Source organism: Cinclus cinclus, chromosome 1 (assembly GCF_963662255.1).
Source record: "Cinclus cinclus chromosome 1, bCinCin1.1, whole genome shotgun sequence".
Classification (NCBI taxonomy): domain Eukaryota; kingdom Metazoa; phylum Chordata; class Aves; order Passeriformes; family Cinclidae; genus Cinclus; species Cinclus cinclus.
In genome coordinates, this window is record NC_085046.1 from 41,751,618 (window position 1) to 41,770,122 (window position 18,505).

An 18,505-nucleotide genomic window follows, 5' to 3' on the forward strand; every position below is an offset into this window, starting at 1 on the left:
ACTGAGGCAAGCGAAACAGAAGGGAAGGCACAGCTTATACTGGAAGCAGCTAGGTATCACACTTGAAGCTTTCTGCACCCTTCTAGCCTCAAGCTCATTCCATCATGTATCTAAGTATAAATGGTCTGAAGTGTTGCAATACAACAATAAAAAGGGAGATTTTCAAAACAAAACAAGCAGAGAAATGTTTCTCATTTCTGAGAACTTGGCCATAACATGATTTTGAGCATACTGAAACTCCAAAATACTGCTAGGTATGCTCAATTATTCAATATTGTTTATGATCTGCAAGTATCTTACAAGCTTGCTTTTTTTAAACACCAGTCAGTCAAATCTTATATTCAGTATTTTTTTAGTGCAAAAGTCTACTGTATATAGCCATTCGGCACAGGTTTACATTAGTCATTCAGTTTGAGAATAAAGTGTTGCACACACCCAGGAACATCCAAACTAGCTCCATACAGGCCAGGCAGGGTCATTTGGGCTAGCTGGCTATGCTCAAGCACCCTGTGATCATGGCTGAAGCTCTGAAACACTAAGCACACTCCGGCAACACTATATTCAAGTAAAAACCCCTTACAAATGCTTGATGCAAAAAGAAAACAAAACAATTTGTGCTCATTCCAACAGACACAAAGTGGATCTAAAGGCAGTGCATCATCATCTCAAGAAAGCAGTGTATATGTATAACAGTCTTGTCTCCTTCTGTAATCAAAAACATGAATACATAGGTAATAAATTCACAGTTTTACCATACTGACAGAAGATATCCAGGTCTGAGTTGTGCAAGCCTGTATCTAGCTACTAAAGCAGAAGAAGTTACCTGCAACTTCCAGGGCAGCAGCAAGTTGGATTTGGACTACAAAGTGCCAGTTGAGTAGCACTGAGCTACAGCAACCACAGTATTCCTGTTCATCATATCTTTTATGAGGAACATCTTGCCACCATTCTCTTTGTGTTGCTGTGATGACAGACTCCAATGCTAAGTAACTGTGATGGTAACTACAATGTTATTTATATTTTTATTACAGTACTTTTCTAAAGGCCAGTGCTCAACTGTGCTAAATATACAAAATCCCAATGCTACAATATGAATTTGCCCATTTTTCATTCCTAGAAGAATGAATTTACTTTGCAAATGTTTCCATGCATTTGCAAAATACGCAACTACAATAATATGAACCTATCACAAGTGTCTGTCTTCCAGCATTCCTGTAGCCTACACAGCACTTAACACTTTGTAGAGATGCCAAGTAGTTAATAGAACCTGCTCTCCTCCTAAAGAATCAACTAATCTGAAAAATTCCAAATAAATTGTATCACCTAGGAAGGAGGCAATTTCTATTTATTTAATAATCCAATTTCTGTAGATGCTGGTAGAGCAAAATGAAGAGTACTACTGGAAGCACACTGTTCTTTCTCATCTGTAGTTATCAACTTTTAAATACTGATGCAGCTCACAGTATCACACCACTGCTCTAGACAGATGTCTGATCTAAAGTAGCACATCCATTTGATTTAGGAAATGAACTTTATGTCCAACAACAGTCCTCTCAGTTTTCTCTGATTGGAACAGATTTTAATTAAGTATGAAAAAACCATGGGAAATTACAAGCAACAGAACTTCTCATTATCTAACTCACTCAGCTTTTTGAAAAGCCCTGGGAACGTACGATCATTGCCCAATATTCCTCTTGCATCATTATAACTACAGCTTTAAACACAAAAGGAAATGAGAGACATAAATTAGCTAGGCTCTTTTCAAGTGTGCAAACTTTCAAGTGACATCACAAAGGGCAGATTATTCCCTCAACTAGCTGAAACAGTTGTTTTCGTAAAGCAAGCTTTTCTATTATCTTTATTAAACATATAACTTAATAAAGATTTGCCCTAAATATTTCAGTTGTTTGTTGAAAGAAAATGTAACTTATCTTCCTATATATACTCATTCTAATATTATTCATAAGAGATCCAAAAAGCCACGTTGCAGCAAACTCTTTCACCAAAAAACCCCAGTCACTGATCAATTTTCCTTCCAATAATTTTTGCAAAACATTTGCATAAATAAAAGCAAGTGTGGGGTTTTAAAAACACAATGAATGCAAAGGTACCTTAATATGCACAGAGTGTAAGCAGGGGAATCCATTTCAATTTGTCATTTTAATAAACTGAGTTGGATTTCAAGTGGTCAGATGTTCACAAGGGGGCATGACCATGTAATTGCACTGGGGAAAGAATGACCTCCTTTTCACTAAGGAGCAAGTTTTTAGATGGGCTCAGCTGTAATGTAATTTCATCCTAATGGTGGGAGAATCTTTGCATTGTCAGTCACTATTATTGCAATATTAATAGCCCCATTCAGCCAACAGCTGAACGAGTTCACAGCACTCCACCACTACTTCAAGCTACACATACACACCTTGCACATTACTCTCATCACAATGTAACTGATTAACTTTCTTTCTAGATAATTTCTACTTCGGAGTTTATACGTACTCCTAGTCCACAAGTACAACCTCGTCCTAGCATTAAAGTTTCTTTCAAATTTAAGAAAGGTTTGCAGAAGCTGATTTCTCAATTACATAATTACATTTTTAGTGACAGATTTCCTAAACTAACATTTAAGATTTCTCTGGGGGAAAGAGGGCTTTAAAAAAGGCCCTATTTCCACTCCCCCCCTCCCTTTGTATTTAAAACACATAAATCATATTTAGAAAAACTTTATAGAGTATCTTACCTTTTTACCCACAGTTGGGAAAGGAAAATCCAGACCCTGCAATGTTATCATCTCATTGGAATCTTATAGTAAATTTTGGTATTTTTACTCTGGTAACTGACAGTACTTCAGAGAGATCTTGAGGTGCATGACAAAATGATGAAAAATATACCACTAAAATGTTAGGATACAATCACTGCAATTGCTCAGCTAGGATAGAGGTTTTAAGTATCCAGTAGCTGAGACAGCATATTGGGGAATAAGTAAGCAAAAACTAACCACTGAGGTATATTTAAATATTCTCAGAAATAGAAGCTAACTGGCATCCTTAGACACTAGTTAAAATAATTTAATTTTTTCCTAATTTTTCTACTATTCACATCAATCCATTCCATATTAACCAGAACACCCCCCACTATGAATCCATTCAAAAGTTTTATTTTAGTACTACTCAGAAGTTTACCTCCCTAATTGTTTACAAAATCCTCCAACAAACATTATTACATTTATCATTAAGAGGTCCAACGCATGCTTTGTTAACTGTATAATTCAATTTGGACCATCTGCTCATAATGCTCCTAATTCCCCCTCCCCCATTAATCTCCACACACCTCCTTTTCCTCAAGCATCTTCAAGTGGGCAGCAATATCAAAACCTAATTTTTTGCTCATCCTCCAAAATTTGACTGCTATTCCATTTTTCAAGAAATAATTCACATAAGGCATTGTACAGAATAATTAACAAATTAATTTTTTCATCTAGTTTTGAAGGCCACTGCTATCAGGTACACCTACATACTTCAGGAAATTCACAAAATAAAGAGACATAGGAGAACACAGAAGAACTCAAGAGTTAGGAGCTCTAGTTTGCCACTAATAAAACCAGAACCAACTCATCTAAATCATCTGACTCTAAATAGAAACAATTTTGTAAAGTATCACTGTAGCATCGACATGGATTTGCACACCCAGAAATAACAGAGACCCAAAATTCCTAATTACAGCACACTTGGGAAAGTACTTTCAAGTCCAGAAAACTCAGAGTACAATACCTATTCAAAATTAGAAGCCACAAAGTGCTATTCAAATGTTTAGGCAAAATCATAATACCTAATAGCTAAAAAATTTCTATTTTAAAATAATGCAAGAACTGTAGTTCAACAGTGTACCTGTCAGTACATAAAATTAGCTGATTGTTTACCTCAGGTAAATTAGCAAAAACCTGAACTACTCTGTCTTAATTCAAACCATCACTAGTCACTGCTATAAAACATAACAAAACACAGAGCCATGTACAGAGTCCTAATGGGTGCCATTAACACCTGTGAAAGTATCAGATACTGAGCAAACAAAAACAAGAGGTATGTTGACTACCAGAAGCTGTTTTTGAAGCATCATTTGCAATTATTTGTACCTACACCTGTTGGGGAAGTGAACTGTACCTCAACTAACACATTTAAGCAATCTGTGTGACTACAGGACAATACTCAGTGACCCCATCAATGGCTACAGCTATTCTAAAAAGACTCTAAACTACTTCCACTACAATAAGCAGTAGACCTAAGAGTAACAGTAAGAGAGTTACATGCAGCAGTCCACCCTGCACAATCCACTTTGCAGCTAGAATCATGAAGACTCATTTACACATTACTATTTCGTTTATCTTGTACACAATCAAGGGCAACCGGGAACTCATCAGCTACTTTCGGTTCTCAGACAGTAAAATGGCAGAGATGGGACAGAGGGAGTTGAAACTCTCTTAAACTTAAACTCTCTGTCTCCTCCTATGATAGCTGAATTAGTACTTGGTACACATGGCTTCCCACCACCTTGCAGCAGAACATGTAAGCAGCCTGGGCTCACAGTGCTATTCTTACATTCTTAATTTATTCTTAAATTCTTATTCTTAAATTGAGCAAAGAAGATCACTCGTGGTTGAGTGCAAGGGAGTGTGGGTCATGTTAAAAATAAATTTTAAACAGGCAACTTTTTGGAAAAGATGGGTTCTCTCTAACAGGGTATTTACAAATATATCCATTGCATCCACATTATTACAAATAATTTTTATAAAAATTACAATGTATACAATTGAATCATTTCATACAAAAAGAGCTTCTAAGCATTTTTTGAGAATGTCTGAGTATCTCCTTCAAACAGAGCTGCTCCAGCATTATCTCATCCATAGCTCATCTAGATTATATTATTTCTTGCCAGTTAGCTGCCTTCAACATAAAACATTATATTGAAACAGAATACAGAGGCACAAGATCATGGTATTTATGTTTATAGATCACTGGTTGAATCCAAAGCAGACATACATACCCACTGCTGGTGCATCATATTCATCCCCAAGTAAAATTTCAGGAGCAGAATAGGCAAGAGATCCACAGCTTGTGGTGAGCTTCTTTCCAGGCTGAAATTTGTTGCTAAAGCCAAAATCAGTCAATTTCACAAGTCCTTGTTTTTCAAAGAAAACCACATTCTCTGGTTTTAAGTCTCTATGAACTACATGCAGTTTATGGCAGTAGGATATAGCATGAACTATTTGAGCAAAATATTTTTTTGCCAGATCCTCATTGAGACCCTCTTCATGTTTCATGATGTAATCAAACATGTCTCCACCATCCCCTAGCTCTAAGATGAGATAAAGTTTTGTCTGGGTGTCAATTACTTCATACAGCCGCACAATGTTGGGATGCTGCACCAATTTCATGCACCTGACTTCTTGAAAGAGATGTCCCGTGGCCAGAGTGTCCAGTTTGGTCTTGTCAATGACTTTTACTGCTACTTTTTCACCTGTAAAGACATGCCGAGCAAGTTTGACCACAGCAAAATGGCCTCTGCCCAAAGTTTTATCCAAGTCATACAATCCTGCAATTTTTCCATCATATCCTCGTTTGAAGCCTGCCATTCTGTTTCAGAAGATGCAATAATATTTAAGCTCTTTGGAAACGTAGTATTTTCATATAAGAGTATCTGATGCAAATAAATAGTCCATAATCACTGCCAAGCATACCTAAAAACAAAGAGACAAGATTATATACTTGTGTAAAAGTAAGCAAAATTATTATCCTGTAATTACCCCAAGTTACATTAGCACATTACTACAGATTATTAAATAATCTTCAGAAGTTTTTGCAAAGGATTTAATAAGGCAGGCTGTGCTAACTTGCAGATTTCTGACATCACATTATCAGTGTGCTTGAAGAAAGTGAGTTTCAACACTGCAATAATGAAAATTTGCCTCAAATCTAGTGGCCTTCATTGTCTTGAGTCAGAAACCTTTCAAGCAGCACTTGAAGAGATTGGTATTGTAAGGACTGTTAAAATTGGTAAAGCTGAAATCTGTAACTTTTCCAGATACAATACAAAACAGCTGGGAAGCACAAGATATCATCAAGAGGAACATGCTTAATAGATCTCTCTCTTGGCACATCCCTTCGTATTGTGCATGAGACAGCTCTAATAAAAAGCTCTGATGGCATGACTTGGGGTTTTTACCTCCTCCTTTTTAACAGCTTTCTGTTTAGCAAAGCTCAGAGTAACACACAATACTTAATTTTGTTACTCTAATTAGCTTGAGCATCATCAATCAATACTGTAATTACAGCAAGTGTACAAAGCTTGAAATGCTGAAATGAAACATCTGGATTGGATGTACTCAGTGCTAAATAAAATGTCTTGTTAAATATTTTGATTGAAGTTATACAAACTGGTGATAAAAAGTTTGGAAGTAGGCTGCATATCTTCATCAGTCCTGGGAATGAGTGAGGAGAAAGGGATTAAGAGTGGGGAAAAAAGCAGAGAAGACTCAAGAGTTCAGCTTTTGTGTACTGAATTCCTGCTTACCAGGTACTTGGGACTTAAGCAAACAAGACCCAACCTATAAAATATTCATATTCAAAATTGGTTTTGAAGGTCTTACATCCCATCATTATTTTTTTCTACATACAAAACCTCCCAGAACCCTTTTCTGCATTGTTAACTAAGGTTAAAATAAAAAACTGAAGCTATCAAAAAGCTAACCATTTCCCATTTCTCCAACTTTGAGCACAAAGCAGTCAGAAAGATAAAAATTAGATGGCTCATTGCCAACTCTAAAATACAGAAAACACAGCTCTTTAGAATATATTTTCAGTTTCAAAACTAAACTTCAAAAAGAACAACTTTGAAAAGGAAACTGGCAAACAAACAGCCCCTTACATTAGTTATTCTCAAGTTGAAATGTAAGCATTAGATTAAAAACACTCCCTGCTAAACAAATTATGTCACAGACAGTGAAACTAATGAACCTGGTTTCATATGAATTCAATTACAAGGTTGGGGGTCCTATAAGGATTCTGTGATTTTTTAAACAAGCTTACCTTACTGCTTCTCTCAGCTGGAGCCATGGTATAACCTCTCCACTATCCAGCTGTCTGCTTCCACAAAACCCATAGAATTCAGTTTGAGACCTTCACTCCTGCAAAATTTGAATGAAATCAATTAACTTCCAAAAATTCCTAACCTAGACAAGGAACAGGGTTAAGTGCAACAAGCATTTAATACAACAACAAACAATATGAACACTGAGGTTTGGGGTTTTGTGTTTCTTTAATGATAGTCATCAAGCTTCAACAAACTTCACTGGGTTTTGTGTTGCTGTTACGCACCTTTCATTCTGCTACTAAGCACTATACTTCACATGCTCTTTCAAAAACCACTCCACTAGAGGATGGTTGGCATATCTGCTTCCCAACACTTCACATACTGCTCATCTTACAGAGCTTCCCCTACCATTCCCATGTAACACCATCCCATCCTTATTCAAAAAAAGCACAAAACTGAATAAAAGCATGCTACAATAAACTAAATGCCCATGCCTAACACTCTCCTACCTGGTAGAAACTATTACAGAATGCATAGAGAACAACACAGTACAATGGCAAATACAACAACAAACAATAAAACTCCTTATCTTTCAGAGATTCAAAAACTTATTTACATCTAAGAGCAGTGGGTTTGTGTTTAATAGTATTTGATGGATTCCACCCCTCCCCGTGCAACTGGGCAGGTGCCCTATTAAGGCATGTGGATTTCTAGCATCAAGAACACACTGCAGTAGAGCTGAATAGCTAAACTATGTGCTGTGAGAAGCACCACTTCCTCTTGCTTGTTTTTAATCTGTTGATAATTTGTGCATCTTCTCATTCACCGTCTGTTCCAAAACAAGAACTACCATACTCCATTTACCTTGCCTCAAGCAACTCATAGAATTAGTTTCCCCCCCTTCCTAGCTTCAGATCAATTTTGTTCTAATCCTAATCTATCAATCCTTTTGCAGAGGTTATTCCACAGGCTTTAGCATTCCTCTCACCCTTCTCTACTCATTCTCTGCTTTGTTCTATTCTACTTTCTTAGGTCAATTTCAGGGTTTTTTCACTACTACTGTGCACTGAAAATGTTTTCAAGCAATACTTTATAGTTGCATAATGTTCCATCACACTGACCTAATCCCAGAATGAAGACTAATGAAAAATAGTCCATGCATGCACACAGACCACCTAATCTCAGCCTGTACGAAGCAAGAGGGGATATATTAATCAGCTGTGCCCCATATGGTTGTGACACTCCAGAGTCTCACTCTTAAAGGGAATGCTAGCATTAAAAAAAAAAAAAAAAAAAAAAAAAATCGAAAAAAAAACCCAAAACACCCACACAAACATGCTTTATAGTACTCCTGTCTCCACAGCATACTAATCTGACTCCTAAATGCTTCTAGATTAAAGAAATTAAAGGAAAATTAGAGCACACAAATTAAAGACAACTTGTCTGAATTTAACTACAACACTCAGCAGCAAGGAAAGATTTATGCTCATTACTTGGTTCACTTGGCACATTCTCAACCATCATTGTAAAAATTCAACAAATGATTTAACTCTAAATCACAGAATACATATAAAAATCAACCTGTCAACAGAATTCCAGTAAAAACCAATTAGGCTTAAGCCACGGAGAAATATATCAGAGAGTAATCAATAGGATAAGAGTTTACAGAAATGGTAGATACAACTGCAACATTAGTAAATGTAGTTTAAGACAATTAATGCAGATTCATTAATAGTTTAAAGTCTCCACAATAACAGACCAACTAATCCTTACCTCTGTGGTTTTAAAATAAATCTCCATAGACAAAACTCTCGCAGCTAAATACAGGGATCTCAGATGCAACACATGATTTGAAAATACAAAAATTTAGAATTGTGCAGTAGTAGGAAGTGGATGCAAAAATGTCATAATGTATATAGATACAAGCCTTGGTTACAATTTAAATATGCTATCTAAAGGAGCACAGTTGCCATACTAATACATTTCAGAGCAGTTTTTTTTTTAAATTCAGTTTCTCCAAAGAATAAAAAAGTAGATTTTTGACAGTACTTAAGGATCCATTATTTCAAGCTGGAGCCTCTTTGAGACCCTTTGTTGCTGTCTCCTTAGTTACAACAGCAAAACTTCTGGGGCTGACTACAGATGAAACCATGCAAACCACTAGTTTTGCCACAACCCTCCAAAACAGAATTACTTTTAATGATGGATGATTTTGGTGATCCAGTTTACACTGTGACCTCTTGAATTTCCCAAATGAAGGAACGACAGACTAAAGCACACAACAAGCAAAATTTCTACCAGCCACACGTTAGCAGCAAACCAAATTACAGCCTGAGAAAAAGCACTTAAGAGACAGTTATAACACAGAAAATATTTACTTGTCTTTTCATTCATACTATGTTAAATACCTGGTAAGTTCATTTTTCAGCATTAGAGTTGGGTTTTTCTAGTTGGTGGGTTAAGTAACCATTTAGTAGTGTTTAATCCATGTGGCTAATTATGGTTCTAAAAATGCATTTTTCCCCATTATACCAGAACTCAGCTATGCCTTCAATATTCATCTTATGCAATGTAGACATTTACCAGTAAATAAATTCAAAACAGATCCTTCTACCCACAGAAGCTCAAATACCTATCCCACAAAACACTGCAAATAGCCCCTAACGGAGATCTGCAGGAGCTGTTTTGTAGTATCACATACATCCTATTAAGAAGCTTAACAACAGTACTGTGATTCAACCATCTTTAAAAGATGGATGAATAGATCTGTTTAGAAAAAGGAGCATGTTTCAGAAACACTAGTTTTTCTTTAAGTGATTCACCCTATTCAAAAAGTTCCATTAGATTACACTCTGTGTGTAAGACCAGCCTAGTTCATCTTACCCTTATGTGTGTATTAGTTTACTTTAGAAAATGAAGCTTTGTGGTCCTATTTAAACAAAATGTTGAAAAAGTATCAGTGCAAAGACTTCTCTGCATCAGCAGTCTAACGGACATAAAAACTGAAGTAATCTTCACTGGGACTCGTCCATCCACAGACAGCTAACCATTCCTGTCTCCCTTCACAATAAATGAAGATTCAGTCAACACAGATAAGAGTCTGTGATAAAACAAATTGTGCCCTAAAGCAGATAGCCAAACAGATCAAATGAACCACTCCTTAAAAGCACATGCTTTCATTTTCTCTAACAGGAGTTTAGAATGAATAGTTCAGTGGATACACACATCTACCAGATAGATTAAAGAAATTTTACTCTGTTTCTCCTTTTGGTCTCTTTTGTCTCAGATAAGTAACAGCATCTACACCAATAATTTATTTACTACATAATTGTATATTGAGAGTAAAACTTATGTTGCTAGTGTTTCTAGAAACACTAAATCCAAAATTTGACATGAACATAATATGGAGATTCAGAAGCAATTTTTTCCAGTCTGAAAAGAATTTGTACATATCGTCCAAGTCTGAGAGCAAACTGAAGGACACAGTAACTCAGTAAACAAACTGCAAGTATAATTTTTCACATTTTTTCCAATATTTCCTCCCAATTTTTATCTGCCATCTTAATGTAAGTTATCTTTACAGGATAATGGAACCTTCAGAAACAGTCTAACTTGTTACTATATGAATCACTACTTGCACTGTTACTGTTATTGACACTCCACTGATGTGTCAATCTGCTTTCCTCCAGAGGTGTTTTTTTATCACCTTTCTTTTGGTACAAGGGAGCGCCAACACAATAGAAGCAGGTAAAAGTCATTGCAAGAGTGACATGTGAAGAACACATACACTCAATGCATATCACATGCCCTGAAAACTTATCACTACTCAACTCCTCCAGCATATTTCAAACTTATTAAGCTCCTAGTGCCCAGTATTTCTTGAATATTCAAGACTCAATATGGCAGTCAGGATCCCAGGAAAGTGCATTCTCCTTCTGTTTGCACACAGAGGTGTCATGATCCAGCAGAGCCCTTCCTCCTCCGCCTTCCTATGGCCTAAGTTTTCTCAACTACCATTCAAAGGTACTTAAAGAAATCATGGCAATCTACACCTGCCCTACAGCCAAACATTTCATACATGCAGCATTTTTGGGGAGCAGAGGAAGACAATTCACAGGCAGCTGTGTTACAGCTCAGCCCTTATATATGCAATGCCCTCTAAAGCTTTATTTTCCATTTTATGTGACTGCACCACAGCATACACACATATCATCGCTTTCACTGATGACAAACCCTATAAACTCTCCTGTTCCCAGTGAGCTCCAGGATAAAACACTACAGTTTTCAAGGTGTACGTGCACTTCTTTCGTTTTCCTATTAGTAATGCTGTGTCACAAACATAAAAATAAGAATTAACCTGCAAAATTTAACTGCACTCCTTAGTTTTAAACAGTCTATAGAATTTTGCTCTGAAAAGATATAAGAGGTGTCAATTGCTGATGAAGTTCTGCCATTCTAAACATTTGGGAAATCTCTAATGAAATGTTAATGTTTCATTATTTTAGAATGTATTGCAGGCATTAGAGCTACTGATGTCTAGCCTTAACTCTTCTTAGAATTGAAGTAAAAGCAAAATGCCAACAAGAATTCTTCAATTCTAAGAATTCTTCAATTCTTCAATTTTTCAGTGAACAGCCAGCAGCAGAAATATTTGGCAGGTCAATAAACTAGATAATACATTACTCCTAGACTAATAAAACATTGGAGAATGGGAAGGGTAGCGCAATTATAGATTTGAGAAGAAAAAAGCTACTAACAGCATTTTGTAACAGAAAATGATGACAGCCTGCATGACCTGACTTCTAAAAGCAAGACACTTTGAGGTAGATCCAATGCACAAGAAAATGTAAAAGATACAATGCATGATTCAGGATATCATCAATTAAAGAATACATTTATTTCTTAGATAAGGAATTCCCAAATTTTCAGACCTACAGATTGCTGTCTATCACCTATTTTCTTGAAGATCAGAGCAGTCACATCGAGCATAGACAATTTAAGCTTTCCTCTTCCACACAGCTAAGATGTGGTGAGTGGTCTGCAGAACACAAGCAAAGAGCAAACTAAAATTTGAGAACTGTGTTGTAGAAACTCCACCTGATAGTTGGTATCTGTGTGAGAATCACCCTCAATACATACAATTTAAAGAAGACACTGGATCAGACTTGGTTCTTCAAGCCCTCCACTTTAAAAGTTAAGAATGTCTATTTACTTTTTGCTTCCAAGCAGGTGATTGAGAAAAAAAAATACAGACTACTACTGAGCTGATGTACAGATTGCAAAGCAATAGCAAGACAGTAGCAGTAACAGCAAGATTATGATTATAGACTAGACACCAAAGCTATTAAGAGAACAGATGCACTAAGACTGATGGAACAATGATCCACTGGCAAGCCCGTCACCGGTAGTTACTGGCACTGGTTCCAATTGTGAAATATGTTAAAAGCCCAAAGTACTTTCACAACCTTGCTGATAATTCACTGCAGTTCACAAGGTACTTTCCATTTCTAAGAGGAGGTATTACACAAGAAAAATGCAAGCTGCCCTATGGATTTAAGAACTCAGCAATAGCTTTACACCATTTAAAGTCCTCACACCAGTAAAAGTTCCAAAAGTAATTAATCTCATGTTACATCTGTTTTACTCTTATGCCTTCTCTCCAAGGCCAGCATGTGGCCTTTCAGTGCTAAAGAAAAAAAAAAAGCAAGAGACACTGCCCTGTTTACATACCAGAGGCTTCAACAATATAGTACTTAAGCTCTGAAGCTGCTCCTGAAGTATTACTGTATAGAAAAATACCTGACCTTCCTGAATAGCCACATCTCATAAATGATCTTCTGCACAGCAGTATGTGATAACATCTTTAAAAGGACTTGCTCCAAGTTTTGTGATATCTACTAGGACTTTCTTTCTGTATCTGTAAATCAGTTATAAAATTTTGTCCAGACCCTGTGATGTCATAATATATAGAAAAGTAAGTTCTAACTTAAATTCTCATGTTTTACAGTTGCCACTAACAGAAAATTTTTTCCTCAGCTACAGAAAACTAGCATGGATATCTGAGTTGCAGACATTCATACATTTAACCAAAGATCTGTTATTTCAGTCAACAACTGTATAAGCAACAGACGTAACTCATGATAGTTGGACTCCCTAACCCAAAATTGTACTTTTCCAAGCTTGATAAACAGTATCCAAGTATATTTTTGAAGGCTTTTAATATTCTAAATCCCATCATATTTTCTTTTTCTTCCCCAAAAAAACAAGGAACATTAAACTGATGCTGAAATATTTTGCTTATCTAGGAAATTTACTGCAGGAACTCTGCAGAAAGCAGGTAACTCATTTCTTCACCAAACTAAACTCTTTTAGAGAAGCTGCTTCAGCTACTTCATGTTTATGAACTCGCAGAATTGTTTCACCTCTTTCAAATGTCTATTTATTAACATTACTACATAATTTTGTCATGCCAGGCAGTGCAGCCAAGACCATTAAGAGGCGCTCTAAACATTATGCCATTGATCAATGAACACTTCAGTGTGGCATAACATTTCAATGTTAGCACTGTTTTAACACCTACATCTTTGTTGTGCTGGAATGCAGAGCCACAAACATGATTTTTTTTCTGTATGAAGGGAGGTGAAAGCATCATATGCCATCTCGAACATAAGTATTCAGATGCAAATATGTGTGCATACTCTTAGTATCTATTACAAGCAATAACAATTTCTATTAAATTTATTAATATCTTCAAGATCAAGTATCAGATAGTTTTGTTTGTTTAGCAATACATCCGGTAACAAAAAAATCAAGTATTGAATTGACCTGAGTTGCCAGTCTGAGACAGATGTTTTCCACCTAGGATACAAACTGCTTAAATCTTGATACATAGATTTACTCCAACCTACAGTTACTCAGTTTCAATAGTTTACTCTCATTTATAGCATCCTAAATTAGTCAGGAACAGCCATACACCTGAAATTTTCCTCACTTTAACATGAACAAGATTATAAAAGTCTAGGCTGTCATCTCTCAAGTAAAGTCCAGTCAGTAACTAGATAGGAGACTGCTGCAGAAAAGCCCAGTGATACATAAAGAAAGAAAACAGGCTGTCAAGTACAGTGCAACATTTGTGTCTCAGCCCTGCTATAGAAGACCACTATAACAGAGGGATTCAGCTTTTCACAAAGTGAACATGGTCTGTTTTATACTTTGCAAGTATAATTATTTCTCATTAAGTTCTTAGCACTGGTGACTCAATCAACTTATGTGTACGAGAACTCTGCCAGGGTGAGTTATCCTAGAATTTTAAGAGAATGCACATTTTTTTCAAATCCTCTTAAGCTCTTACATAATACTGTTATGTGTATTAAAACAGGTACTTTATTATAGCAGCTGTAGCATTTCAGTTAGGTGCTTGAAAATAATATGAAACAGAAGATGAGCAGAACCTCACAGGCTACTAAAGTTAAGAGCTTGTGCAATTTAATATTACTTACTATATTCATCATAAACCCCAGCTCAGCCCTATATCCCTGATCTGACCCATGTTTCATTGGTTTCTTATTTTAAGGCATAATGAAAAAACATTATTAAGTAGGAATGGACAGGAGTTCACCAATAAGTTTTAGAGTTACACCATATCAGTGAAATTTTGAAAATAAAAAAAAAAGAAGTGCATTCTTCCACAAGAGACACATTGTGAGGAGAAAAACTAGCTGCACCAGGATACTGTGCCCTTGAAAGCAAGGTAGGCCAAGCAAGACGAAGGTGCTACTTTGGCATTACAGTTGCCAGTGGCATAAAAGGGACAATGATACACCAAAGGTGTAGAACTGCAACAGAATTATTCAAGTATGATTAGAAGGCAGTTAAAAGAGACCAAGCTGCTCACAACACCGCACAAGATAACTACTGCAAGTAAAAGAATATTTGCAGCAGCATATTAGCATGCATGCCCTTAACATGCTATTTCTTTAAAATAATCAGAAAGTAGACTATTTATTACAGTGCAACCATCCATACCACATGACAGCATCAGTTCTCATAGCAGGATGATTCAAGGAACAGCAGTAACCTGTCAAGTGTCCAGCACTCAACTCTAGTTTCTTGCTTCTCAACTGTGTAAAATGAAAACAAAAACCATAACACAGTAAGTATACTCCAGATGCAATTCTCCCTTTACCCTGTTTTTCATGAAAGCCTCAAGTGTGGATCATAAAGATTCTCTTAAAAGAGCCAGATGAACGTGCTGTCTTTGATGCTACCTTGCCTACCAGGCAAAGCTCCAGCAGTCAGGTTAACTTCTCTTTCCGATCACTTGAAAAAAACGTGTCATCATTCGACTACTTTTCTGGCCATTTAGGATATTCAGGAAAAATAAGAGACAAGATTGGACCTTCTCCTCCTTAGTTTTCATTACTAAATCCTCTAATCCGGATGCTGTATGCACTACAAGTAAAAGGGGCAGATATCAGACTAAGCAAACATTTTGACACAATTCACAAGGTAAAATTTGATTGCATTGTTTGGCAATAATTGTTAGTTCTTTCCTCACTTTCTGTGATATATCTGCCAAAAAAAAATCCCAACATTCCTTAACCCAGTTCCTAATGGTGCATGCCTTGAAAGAAATGCTTAATTCCAACACAATAAACATTTGCTAGTAAACACCTCTCTACAGATTTTACTTTGCAGAGATTTGTTAAACTGGTCCTCCCCAGAGCCTGAAGATCTAAATATATCCATAATAAACAACTCCAAAAAAGCAGCAGATATGACTAAGTAGTGACTGCACTACAGAGGGCAGGCATAAGCATATTTGCATGCACTTCATTCATGCTAGATGGCTGAAAACCCTACAATACGCTTCAGCTGCTCCAGTAATTGCAATTGTTTCTTTGGTACCACCAAAGAAACCACTGCTTTGCCCTCACCTACTCATAATAAGCTCTTGGAAGGGAGATCAATTACAAACTATCTATGAATAAGCAAAAATCCAAAGCATGTATCCCACATAAAGGTTTCTCCTTCACAAGTATACTAGTATCTCTTACCAATAAAAATATCTAATCTGAAAACAGACCACTTCTGTCACCAACCATACTCTGGCCAATATAGGGGGTTTTGCCCTAGCGGATGTTCTCCAACTACTCACTCAGTCTACCTACAAAAAAAACCCAAAAACACACAAACAAGAAAACCCCAAACTAACAAACAAACAAAAAACACAAACAAAACAAATAAAACCAACCACACATATCTGCCTCTCAACTATTACCACGACTGCAGATCAACCGTCTTTAAAAGTCATCTTCCGTTAATTTAAGCACCTGGATGCCAAAACTCAGCTGGTAGTAAGCACAAAGACCTTCATGCGGGACCTTGTTAGTTATTCTACCAATTTCTATACTAATCTCTAGGCAGTGAATTCAACGCAGTAAGTGTACTGACAGCAGCAAGGCACGTACTGACAAAGAACGAGGGATACTTCCAGCCTCTGTCAGGAGGGGCACGCTCCTGCCCTGGGCACAAGGAGACGAAGGAAAACCTGTTGGCTACGCACCGGGTTCCGAGGGGCGAGATGCACCGTCATTCCCCTAAAACGCACCTGCGGCCGGACCGCAGGGCTCCCGCCTCGCTTCTTTATTATTTTTGGGGTTTTTTTTTCCCCTTCCCAGCAACAGAACACAGGTGGCGGAGCCGGCGCGGGCAGCAGCAGCGGGGGAGTGGAGAGGGGACCGGTGTCACCCCGGTCACACGCGCGGGGCCGGGTGTCACCGCGGTCACACGGGGCCGTGTCGCACGGACACTCCGCCGCGCCGGGGGCGCGGCAGGCTCCCGGGAGCCCGCCGTCCCCGCAGGAACACCTGCATCCCGGGAGCCCGCCGTCCCCGCAGGAACACCCGCGTCCGGGCAGCTCGCTGATCCCGCAGGAACACTCGGATCCCGAGAGTCCGCCGTGCCCGCAGAAACAACTGCTCCTCCCCTCCCTTCCCCAAGCTCTCCCCTCCAGCCCCGCCGGCACCGACGCACCGACCTTCGGCGGCGGCCGCGAAACGTCCCCTCACCGCCTCCTCCTCCCCCTGGGCCGAGGCCGCCATTGGGCTCGGCCAGCTCCGGGAGGAACGGGAAGGCGCAGGGAGGGGGAGGAAGGAACCCACCACACCCCACCGGCCCAGCCCGAGCCGAACGCGGCCCAACCCCGCCGGCAACTTACTGCCCGCAGCGGCGGCAGCGTCTCCTCGGGGCGCCGCGCCCCGCGCCGCCCCCTGCATGGGCAGCGCCCGCTGCGACTGCCCTCGGCAGCGGCGGCGGGGACGGAGAGCTCAGCGGGGAGGGAAGGAGGGACAGAGGAGGAGACGGACAGGGTCCAAGAGCCCAGCGGGAAAGGTCGGCGGGGCTGCGGCGGGTCGCGCCCTTCGCCCGCGCTGCGCTCGGACGGGACCCGGCGCTGCGGCCGCTCCTGCTGCGCCTCGGAGTCGCGACTGACAACAACGGCCGCGGCTCGCGCGGGGCCGCGAGGGGCGGGGCGGGGCCAACGCACGCCCGCGCGCAGCCGCGCCTGCGCCGCGCGGCGGGGAGGGGAGGGGAGGCCGCGCGCCAAGCGCAGTCACAGCGGCGGCCAATGGTGGTGGTGGGTAGGGTAGGGACGGGGTGCCTGAGGGGAGCGCAGCGCGGCGGTTCGGTCCGCCCTGGGCTTCGGTTTCACCGGTGTCCTGAGCAATTCGCCTTAGACATGAGAAAAATAAGAGTGGAGGGCGAAACGTTGAAGACCTGAGGGGAGGGTAAAGAAGCTTTTGCCTCCGCCACCTGCGTGGCATCGAGTTGGCGGCCCCTGTCCCTCTGGAGGGGACGCTGGGCTGGAAGGTTGCTTAAAGTCGTGAAAGGGCCACGGCTGTGATTCCTGGGTAGAAATAATAGGGTATAAATGATAGTATAGCGATCACAGAATCGATTAGATTGGAAAGGGTTCTGAGATCATCGAGTCCAACCCGTGACCGAACACCACCGTGCCAACCAGACCATGGCGCTGAGTGCCACGTCCAGTCTTACCTTAAACACCTCCAGGAAAGGTGACTCCGCCACCTCCCCGAGCAGGCATTAGTGCCGCTTGTGCCCTGGGTAGCGATGGTGTGAGGGCAGCGAGGCACGCTGCTGTTGGGTTCCCATGTGGTGGGAAGGGTGAGAGCACAATGGGTGGTGGAAGTCATCTGGAAGCAGGGAGCGTGAAAGGAAAGGATGGCATTGAAGCTAGTAGGAGAAAACAGGCCGAGGGACAAGCCTGGCAGGGGTTTCAGAGTTTCCCTGTACACACACACCTGGCAGAGCACAGTTTCCATGGACATGGACCCAGCTGTTCGGGTCATGAAGGCAAGGGAAGCACCTCGAGTGGTTGCGCTACAGAAGTGTTTGGGCTAAG

The 18,505-nt window shown here is 39.7% G+C and overlaps 1 protein-coding gene across 1 annotated transcript in view; it reads right to left on the bottom strand.

Annotated features, from left to right (window-relative positions):
- SNRK (SNF related kinase) overlaps window positions 1-17,409 on the bottom strand; it is a 39,490-nt gene extending 22,081 nt beyond the window's left edge. Inside the window, exons 1-3 of the mRNA XM_062509029.1 lie at window positions 17,303-17,409; window positions 7,080-7,177; window positions 5,038-5,731 (exon numbers count right to left, since the gene is read on the bottom strand). Coding sequence (XP_062365013.1) covers window positions 5,038-5,626 — 589 coding nt within the window. The 5' untranslated portion in view covers window positions 5,627-5,731; window positions 7,080-7,177; window positions 17,303-17,409. The remainder of the gene's footprint in view (window positions 1-5,037; window positions 5,732-7,079; window positions 7,178-17,302) is intronic.
- Between the last annotated feature and the right edge of the window lie 1,096 nt (window positions 17,410-18,505).